The 10,758-nt window shown below is 40.1% G+C and overlaps 1 protein-coding gene across 1 annotated transcript; it reads left to right on the top strand.

Moving 5' to 3' along the window:
• The first annotated feature begins 8 nt into the window (after positions 1-8).
• LOC115739714 (guanylate-binding protein 1-like) lies at positions 9-10,010 on the top strand. The gene is made up of 14 exons (XM_048284980.1): positions 9-432; positions 2,193-2,354; positions 2,442-2,507; positions 2,725-2,868; positions 2,981-3,094; positions 3,651-3,752; positions 3,856-4,041; positions 5,146-5,235; positions 5,305-5,439; positions 6,052-6,174; positions 7,400-7,485; positions 7,582-8,194; positions 8,342-8,419; positions 8,651-10,010. The coding sequence occupies exons 1-14, from the start codon at positions 178-180 to the stop codon at positions 9,689-9,691; spliced, it is 3,195 nt and encodes a 1,064-aa protein (XP_048140937.1). The 5' UTR covers positions 9-177; the 3' UTR covers positions 9,692-10,010.
• Positions 10,011-10,758: the final 748 nt, after the last annotated feature.

Below are 10,758 nucleotides of genomic sequence, written 5' to 3' on the forward strand. Positions count from 1 at the left end.
CACCGTCTCGCTCAATTTCACTTCGCCGCCCAAAAAGTCACGCTTCACCTCCCTTTCCCTCCCCTGCTCTCAAAAGCAACTGAGAAAGCGGAGGCATGGAACCAGAGGCACTGCTGCACTAGCGAGCTCGTCAAGCAGATCGAGGAGCTCAAAAACCTCGAGACCACCCGCGCCGCGATGATGAGGCTGTTCAACAGAGGGAGGGACGCCCCCTCCGACGCCTCGCCGCAGTCGTACGCGCCTTCCCCGTCGTCCTCGCCGGCGTCGGTCACCGGGCCCGCGCGGCCGATCCGCCTCGTCTATTGCGACGAGAAGGGGAGGTTCCGGATGGATCCGGAGGCCGTGGCGGTGTTGCAGCTGGTGAAGGAGCCGATTGGCGTCGTCTCCGTGTGCGGCCGTGCTCGACAGGGGAAGAGCTTTATTTTGAACCAGGTGAGCTTTTCTCACTGCGCCAATGTTGGGCGCTGGTTGTGATGTTAATGATGATATGTCGATGGCTAGGGTTTGCGCTCTCTAGTGTAGTTTGGATTCCAAGGGCTCGAGTTTCTGATTGCAGTTCTCGAGCGATGAGGGCTGACTTTACTAGGTTTTTTTACTTCATTCTGCTGAGTTCTGAAAAATTCCCGTGGTCTGGTGCTTGGTGTGCGAAATCCGGAAGTGGTTGAGTTAGGCGCCGTGTTGGATAGTGGTTTATGTACTTTTGCAAGAGGAGTTCCGGTGAGCATTTGGGTTGCTCTACTGTGCAGGTAAAACACTGTTGTTTAGGCAAGGTGAAGGCTAGGATGTTTACATTTTGGTGCAATTTGGCCTGAAGTGGATTTAGTATGCCTGAGGGTTGTGTTTTTTGTAATTCCAGGTGTACTGGACCCTGCCTTTTGTGGCTGGATGTGTAGGCTCACTTTATCCCTCTCTTGAAAAGTGATTTCCCAGTTCACGCACTACGGTTTTGAATTCTGAGTTGCGTGAGCTTAGGCCACAATTTTTTTGGTGGGACAAAACTTATATAGTGGTATATGTGCTTTCGGAATTGTAGTTCCGGCGAGCATCTAATGGTGGTTTTACGATCAGTTTTTGCTGACTCAACTAGCGATTTGTAGCAATCTGAGAGCATATTCAGTAGTCTTTGTGGCCAGTTAGGGTTTAGACATCTTCGTCTGTGGCAAGGGCCATACACAGGCAAGTGGTAATAGCTTTCGTCGGCTTTCCATGCAAGATATGTAAAAGTGGGTCCTTGCTGTCTTATCTATTTAGCAAAACCTTCCTTTCTCTGAATTTGTGAATTATCATGGCAAGGTGAGAGCAGAATCATTTGTGGAAATATTAAGATGTAATCAGTTCTGGAGAATGATGGAAAATTTCATGGTAGAGAATGCTCTACTAGTTATATCTTTGATAATCGGAACATGGTTGAAGGTCGTCATGACGTTGAAAGTCTCCTTTCTCTGAATATCAAAACATAAGGACATAACCAGTTCTAGAGAATGATTGAAAGTTCCACGGTGCAGAATGCACTGCTAATTGTACATTTGATGATTGGAGCGTGGTTCAAGGTGTTCGTGAGGTCGAAGGTCTCGATGATGCAAATGACAGTAGAAGTGAAAGAAGACAAACTTTATTCCAAACAGCTCGTTAAAAAATTTAAAGGGTCACACATAAGATTCCTACTGCTGTTGCCATAGATATGTCCTTATGTGAACCTTGAAATAACCTAAAGATGGCACCTCACTATTAGGAAACCTCTCATTGTTTTTTGGAGATGCAAATTCTTTCAATTGTAGTGCATTTGAGATGGAGGAATTGCTGGCTATAACAAACGACTGAATTCAAATGCATGTAGTTGATATTGTGAGAAGATGCTGAAAAAGTCATATTGACGACAATATTGCATAAACTAATGCAGTTATGCGCAATATGATCAAGACAGATTTTAATAGAAAAATACTAAACATAGTAGGGAACACTCCTCTCTTTGGCAGCCAAGTGTAGTGCGGAATAATAAACAATTCGGTTGTCTCCTAGATTGTGTTCAAATCTCAGTTTTCCCTATTCTTATTAGTGCATTATTTCTTCCATTTGCTGTGATTTCTGCTTTGGTTCTGATTGTTCAGTTGTCTTTATTTTGGCCTGTATCAGTTGATCCAGTAAGATGAAGGTGCTATGATATTTATCATGATGTTTATTTTGTTCTGTAGCTTCTTGGAAAGAGTAGTGGATTTCAAGTAGCATCAACCCACAGACCATGCACCAAAGGGCTTTGGTTGTGGAGTGCACCGTTGAAGAGAAGAGCTCTTGATGGAACTGAGTACAATCTCTTGCTTTTGGACAGTGAAGGCATTGATGCTTATGATCAAACGGTGGGCCAAGTTCAATGAATTGCGTATTAATTGTTGATCGCTGATTTAATTCTTATGGTGGTTGTTGAACTCTTTCTTTATGTGAAGGGAACATACAGCACACAAATATTTTCATTGGCCGTCCTCTTGTCTAGCATGTTCATCTACAATCAGGTTGGTAAAGTCTTCCAAAGTTATAGTGATAATGTTTTCTAGTCCTAGATGTTTGATATTTGTCGTATTAGTTTTATGTATAAGTTGCTGATTGCGTCTTAAACTTTTTCCCTTTCTGCCAGCTTTATTGCTACTTTGCTGAAGTTTCTAAGATACTTCAGACTTCAGTTTTATGTCTTCTTATTACTCATTTTGCTTGTGTATAACTCGTATTCAGATGGGGGGGATTGATGAAGCTGCACTGGACCGGCTGTCTCTCGTTACTCAAATGACTAAGCATATTCGTGTGAGAGCGTCTGGGGGGAAGAGTAGTGCTTCTGAGTTGGGACAGTTCTCCCCTATCTTTGTTTGGCTTCTGAGAGTAATTTCCCCAAATTATTCTGCTTCTTTTACTTTGGAAACTGTGATTATAAATTTAGACAAGGTGAATTGTTTGGGTATTGAGCTATTGTTTTTGTTGCTACATTATGTAGGATTTCTATTTGGATTTAGTGGAAGATAATAGGAGAATAACACCACGTGACTACCTAGAACTTGCTTTGAGGCCAGTTCAAGGTACTGGAAGAGATATAGCTGCCAAAAATGAGGTATTATCTACTTTTTTGTTTTTCCCCTTTTAGTGTGGGATCCATGAATTGGAGCTCCTATAAACATTTTCTCTTACCTTATTTAACACTAGTTTATGTGAGGCAAATATCAATCTATGATAATGGGATGTTTCCACATACAATTGGGCTTGTGCCAACCTAGTCATAAGTACTACTTGAACTTGTTTGGTTGCAACTAATTGTTTGCTGTTATAATTTTGGGTGGTCAAACATGTATTGGAAGGCCCCCCTCCCCAACCAAAAAAAAAAAAAAAAAAGGTAGTGGGAGTAGATGATTGTTAAAATTTAGATTGTAGTTAGACCACTTGCTTAAGAACTGATTCATTATAATGGTTGGGCTAAAAGCTCCTTTTGTAATGTTCTAGCATTAAAGGAACTTGGCACAATGCTTCAGTGCGTCATTGTTTTCTTATTTGCCTGGTGCCTGCTTGTGTCTATGCATACATCTTTGCTGTAGGGGTACTAACTGCTACTACTTTTTCAGTGTTTCTTTATGTTGTTAGAGGTTGTAATCTTTTAAAGATATACTTTCCAGATTCGGGACTCTATACGAGCTCTATTTCCAGATAGAGAATGTTTCACCCTCGTGCGACCTTTGAATAATGAAAATGATCTCCAGCGGCTTGATCAAATATCCGTGAGTATATTGTCATTGTTAGATGCGCTTTTATCTACTTCAGCAAATTTTTTTCACTCTATAGTTCTTATTTGATGGTTTGTATGTGTGATGTTGAATGCAGATGGATAAACTGAGGCCTGAGTTTAGGTCCGGGTTGGAGGCTTTGACAAAGTTTGTTTTTGAGAGAACAAGGCCCAAGCAAGTTGGGGCCACTGTCTTGACTGGCCCTGTTCTAGTAGGTATCACAGAGTCTTACTTAGAGGCTTTGAATAATGGCGCAGTGCCTACGATATCATCTTCATGGCAGGTTGGTAATATCTTGAATTTCATTATGTTTTCAATCTAAAGACTTTGGGTTTGATCTGAGTAGGCGTGATAATTTCCTCCAGTGATTGGTACAACAATTTTGCCAAGTGTTAGATGAAACCACCTGGTGCCTCTATGCCTTTGCCTGTTTGCTTTTTAATTTCCTGGGGTGATTGACGCCGAGGATTTTTGTCACAAGTTGACTCATGACTAAATGGGTGTCTGCAATGAAGGGCTCATCGTTTGATAACAAGCTGAAAATTTAAGTACTGAATATTAAGTGCCGAAGTCTTTAAGTACTGAAAATGAAAATAAGAAGTTTGATAATATAAAATAAAACCAAATGTGGAATAGCGAGCATTTTTCAGAGGGTTTTGGTGAAAAGATGGTAAGGTTTTGATTTCCGTTGAATAACTTCCTTACTTACCGCATCAAGTGATTTTCACGCACAAAGATAGTTGTGTAGTTAAATGTTATCAAAAGCACTTAATGACATTAAACATTGAGAAAGTTTAATTCTCAGATTTAACGTGGTTAAGAGAGAGAATCCTTTATATTCTGTTGCAATTTGTTTTTCATCCACATGATGTAAAAGAGGCAAAATTATTCAGCTAATTAACAGGCCTGGCTATGAGTTTTTACAAATAAAACTAATGTAATAAAGATGGACATTTGATTAATTTTGGGAAATACGATGCATTTTATTGACAAAAATAGTTTTGGTGCCTGACATTTAGATTGCTTGATATGTTTGCTACCTTCCACTGAATACTTTGTGTCACTAGAAATAAAAAAATTGTTATGAGCTTCTATTAAAAATTAAGTTATTGCATATTAATGAGCTGAGGGACTTCTCTTTGTTTTGACGTCAGAATCTTTTTCATTTTGAAAAATGAAGTCTGTCCTAATTCTGTTTTTTTCTGTTTATTTCTCTAATGTGTTGAGTTAAATTTCAAATGGTTTTATCATCTTTTGATTAAGTTATCAATGTTATTAGAAGGGCAAAGCTAAAGAACTGTGTGGTGCTGATCAACACTTGTCACTGCTATCTATTGAAATTTGCAGTAGTTATGTTTTCATTCTTATTTACCTCTTATTTCTGCAGAGTGTTGAAGAAGCTGAGTGTCGTAGAGCTTATGATTCAGCTACTGAAGTCTACATGTCTACTTTTGACCGCTCCAAGCCACCAGAGGAAGTAAGCAACACTTAGCCAGAGAAATGAATGCTCTATTATTTTGATATTTTCTAATTTCAGTTAATCTAGGTTGGCATGAGGGAGGCTCATGAGGAAGCAGTACAAAAATCATTAGCTGCATTCAATGCGAGTGCTGTTGGTGCTGGTTCAGCAAGGAAGAAACATGAGGAGCTTCTCCATAAGTTCTTTAGAAGGGCTTTTGAGGTGGTGCCTAAGTTACAATATGCTAACCATTTTTTTTTGTTGCAATGAAGTGGAATTGTTATGCTATTTTTATCATGTGTGGCTCCCAATAATTTGGTTCTGTGATGATTATTACATTAGTTTACTTTTTTCCTTTGTGCTTGTAATTAGATGGTTGCATTGGGTTTGGCATTGCTACTGTTGTTTTTCTTGTTGGGGGTCAACATTTTATTTTATTTCCTCCCTTCTATGTATATTGTCGTGTCAGAATATGGAAATCCATATAGCATTCAAATTTTTTTTCCTCGCATTATGAGGCAATTGGTCTAAAAATTGATGTGTCGCAGAAAGTGCAAAAACTGAGTGGTCAACATATTTGAAAATCTTGTTTAGCGGGATTTTGAAATGCTTAGTCTCAAGTTCTGGAATAGGGAGTTTGATGCGGTTAAAAGATGACATGCTGGTATTGGTAGATAACGTATAATTGTAATATTTCCTTTTCGTAAAAATGCTGTGGTGTGTTGACTAATTTTGGTTAATGAAGATGGTCTATTTTTGTTTAATTATTTTGATTTCTTTGTATTCGGACCAATAACTAAAGCAATCCTCTCCTGACTAAATTGGTCCATACAGGATTTCAGGAGGAATGCATTTATGGAGGCAGACTTGCAGTGTTCACATGCTATACAAAGCATGGAAAAGAGGCTGAGAGCAGCTTGTCATACAACTGATGCTAATATTGATAATGCTGTTAAGGTTAGTAGTCTTGATGCTACCTATATTTTGAGCTTGAATATGTTGTTTTGTTTGTTTATGAGGCTTGGGTATTGTGAACTCATTTCGCATCGATGTCTCATTGGATCAAATTGCTTCTCACAATCAGAGCTTGTTTTATATTTTAGAGCATTTGGGCTGTGTTTCAATAATGCAGATTCAAAGTTGTCTTTATCTACTGGAAAATAATCTTTTAGAATGTTGATGATGGCGAAATTGTGAGGCAGCCATCGTTGGTATGGGGTCTGATTAGTGCGTACTTAGATTTAGATTAAGAAGAGAGAAGGAATGAAACAGAGAAGAAGAACTAGTCTTGAGTGGGGATACTTACACCAAATGCAAACGAGGTCCAGTTCCAAATGTAGGGGAACTGTGATGTATTGACCATTAGTGCCATGGACATGGAGTGCGGTATAACAAAAACCTATCTAATGATGAAGTTGGTAGGCTATTTATTTGTTGATCAATCTTATAAAAAACATACTGGGCTTTTATATAAATCTGAGTACCTTCCAAGTTAACTTTTGCAAGCAAGTATAATGATGCTGGGAGATGAGATCCTCCTCTTTGCAAAGCATTTAGTGTGGAACAAGTAAAAGAGGAGTACAAAAGGCCACTGGGTATTCTATTGCGCAGAATTTCTACAATGTCGTAGCTCTTGTTATGTGATAGAGTTGCCCATTCCAGATCAGAGACTCCTTAATGCCAAGAGGTCATTGGATCATTGTCAAAATTTTACTCTTTGTAATAGACATTGTATTGGAATACTCAGTGCAAAGTAATGGGACCATTACCAACAGACCTAAAAGCTATATTAGATGAAGGTGAGGTTTAATCTTTGAATTGTTGCACTTCCCTCACGTAAAGACTAGTCTTTGGCTTAAGACTAAAGCGTGGAATGTGCATACTTTAGTACCATGTAAAATTTTGTGGAAACACTTCTAACTGTTCTAAAAGTTTAAACTATTAGATGAAGCGCTGTTTAAAATTTATGCTTGATAAACATCCTCTCTTCTTTCCTAAATTTAAATTGCATAGCATTTGATGAGAAAATAACAACTCAAGCCCGTCATATGTCAAAATTTGGGGTCTAAAAAAGAAATGCTACAATTATTCATGCTTGGTCTACCCAACATATTATGGAAGAGCATGGATTATTGATGTCATTTTGGGCATCATCTTGAGTGTGTTCGTTGATATTTTGCAGGTTCTTGATACCCTTTTGTCAGAATATGAGGCATCATCTCATGGTCTATCGAAATGGCAAAAGCTTGCCATGTTCTTGCAACAAAGGTTTTCCCTTCTTTTTTTTTTTTAACATTTTCTTCCTGTTTCCTGAGTTTGTTATCTCCATCTCCATCCTTGACTTACTGCTTTTAAACTACCCAGCTTGGAAGGCCCAATACTGGACCTTGCCAAAAGGCTAATTGATCGGGTCGGATCTGAGAGGAGTTCCTTCATGCTGAAATGTCGGGCCATTGAAGACCAGGTGGGGTTGCTTAATAAGCAACTGGAGGCCAGTGAGAATTACAAATCTCAGTATCTTAAGCAATATAGAGATGCCATCAGCGACAAGAACAGGCTTTCTGATGATTATTCAAGCCGCATAACTAAACTACAGAGTACTTGTAGTTTACTTGAAGAGAGGTCTTCTAGCTTGCTGAAAACATTAGAATCTACAAAGCAAGAATCTCTGGACTGGAAAAGAAAATACGAGCAAGTGTTGTCTAAACAGAAAGCTGAGGATGACCAGGCTAGTTCTGAAATTAATATCCTCAAGTCCCGGAGCAGTGCCGCTGAGGCAAGACTAGCTGCTGCTAGGGAACAAGCTCAGTCTGCTCAAGAGGAGGCAGAGGAGTGGAAAAGGAAGTATGATATTGCTGTTAGAGAAGCAAAAGGAGCCTTAGAGAAGGCAGCAATTGCACAAGAGCGCACAAATAAGGACACACAAAAGAGGGAAGATGCTCTGAGGGCGGAATTTTCTATTGAATTGGCTGCAAAGGTCTCTCTCTCTCTCTCTCTCCCCGCGCGCTCCCCACACTCACACAAACTTGTGTTGGTGCAAACACCTGTAACTTTCCTCTTGTTCTTTCTTTGTACCCTGTTGTAATGGAATCAATGTGTTAACCATTTCTTGATGATTATGCAGGAGGAAGAAGTGAAGGAGAAGGTGACGAAAATCGAGTATGCTGAGCAGTGCTTGATCACCATAAAGTCAGAGCTGAAGGTAAGATCTTATCATTTTGATCTCTGAGCATTGAAAATGGAAGGCGATGATTTTACTGCTGACGTTTCAGTATTTAGCACATTTTATAATACACATATAGGGAGCAACTTGTTAATTTGAATTTTGTTTTGTTAACGTCTTTATTGTTTCCATCAGTCCTGGTCTGTAGGACAATTAATCCAGTTTATCATTTTGCACTTTCTTGTAGTTGATGATTGATATGCTTTACAGGCTGCTGAGTCAAAAATAGAGAATTATGATGTGGAGATTATGTCCCTGAAGAACGAAATTAGAGCATTGAGTGAGAAGTTTGTAACTGCAAATGCTAAGGCCCAATCTTTTGAAAGAGAAGCTAGGATTGTGGAGCAGGAGAAGATCCATCTTGAACAGAAGTACCTATCTGAGTTCAAAAGATTTGAGGAAGTTCAGGAACGGTGCAGAAATGCTGAAAAAGAAGCTAGAAGATCTACTGAAATGGCTGACAAAGCACGAGCAGATGCGGTCACTGCCCAAAAGGAAAAGAATGATATTCAAAGGCTGGCGATGGAGAGATTGGCCCAAATTGAGAGGGCCGAAAGGCTTATTGAGAGTTTAGGGAGAGATAAAATTTCATTAGAAGATCAACTTAAGGAAGCGTGTATATCGGAGACAGAGGCCCTCTCAAAAGTCACTTTATTAGAGGCAAGAGTGGAGGAAAGGGAGAAAGAAATTGAGTCCTTGTTGGATTCAAATAATGAGCAAAGGGCTACTACGGTTAAGGTCCTGGAAAGTCTCCTCGACACTGAACGAAAGGCCCGTGCAGAAGCCAATAGCAGAGCGGAAGATCTCTCGGTCAAGCTACAATCCGCCCAGGCAAAAATCGACTCCCTCCAACAAAAGTTAACCACCGTTCTTATAAATGAAACTGCACTGGACAGCAAGCTCAAGACTGCTTCTCTCGGGAAACGGCTCAGAGCAGACGACGGTGAAATCGGCACGGAATCTGTTCAAGATATGGATATTGATAAGGCCTCCAGAGTAAACAAGAGGACGCGAAGCACAACCAGTCCCCTAATGCACATTCAGCCTGAAGACGGTGGATCTGTGTACAGAGGCGATGAGCACAACCACAGCAACAAAACGTCACAGGAGGATTATACCAAGTTCAACATGCTCAAGCTGAGGCAAGAACTCACAAGTCACAATTTCGGTGCCGAGTTGCTCCAATTGAAGAATCCTAGCAAGAAGGACCTCCTTGCACTATACGAGAAGCTTGTCCTGCAGAAGTCATGAACATTTTGTATGTACAGGGAAGCGCATGTAACTTAAAAAGGGTTTGAGTTGTAGATCAGGTATGACATAGGGTTGGTTTTTTTTACTATGTAGATTCTTTGCCTGAAATTCTCATTGAGACTGGTCCAACATATTATCATGAGTAAACTCCCTTTTCCATGCAAAGATAGCTATTGGCGTAGACTCTGCGCAAGTGTGTTGTCAGGCTTCTTGTTAGTCAGTGTCGTTCTCTGGATAGTTTTTGGTAGTTTCCATGATGCCCTAGAGGAAGACTCTGTATTTGGTGTGCTTGGTTTTCTGGCTTAATGCTTCTCGTGTTCGTGTGCCTGTGCATTTTTTTGGGTCTAATGACGAGTGTAACAAGTAATTGTAGGATGGAAAAACTATTTTCTTGTAGCCCCTTTGCTTGTTTCCATGGATGAGAGTGCTCCTGGTCTGTGTATGCGTGGCTTTTCTCGTACCTGGACTTGGATTGCGTCTTGATCCAGGTTTTTTGTTCATGTTATAGCACGAGCTATGTCCAATAGAAAACGGCCCTGTTTTCCTGCTTTTCAAAGTGCTCCAAGTAATTTTTGGGTTATTGCCTTGTTTGGTGAAGCTCGGTAAGATAATCGAAATTTGGTCTTGGAAGATGGCAGTTCCACAAGGTAGGTTGACGAAGTGATTCTACGACTTTGACGACTTTAGTTTTCCGGTGAGAATGTTTTTAATTCCTGGCCACCGAAGCAAAACCTATCTAAACCATGTTTCCGTTGATCTTGTTGAATTCAACATGAATTTGGTAAGGAGTATTCTCTTCTTTGGTTAGAAAAGTTAGTCAGGAATAGCTGTCGTTCGCAAGAAGGAATTTAGAGTCGGAAATAGTTGTACCGGCCTCCTGTTGATACGGACGAAGGAATTTACAGTCGGAAATAGTTGTACCGGCCTCTTGTTGATATGGATTCGGCGGCCCGAGAACAGGATCGAGCCACGGGCTTGCTGGGATTTTAGGATTAGAGTTTTGGGTTTGGTGCTGGGAGCTCCTTCGTTGGCCGTAGCTCATTGTCAGGATCTGCTGTTTTGTTCTA

Source organism: Rhodamnia argentea, chromosome 9, assembly GCF_020921035.1.
Source record: "Rhodamnia argentea isolate NSW1041297 chromosome 9, ASM2092103v1, whole genome shotgun sequence".
In the NCBI taxonomy this organism is placed as follows: domain Eukaryota; kingdom Viridiplantae; phylum Streptophyta; class Magnoliopsida; order Myrtales; family Myrtaceae; genus Rhodamnia; species Rhodamnia argentea.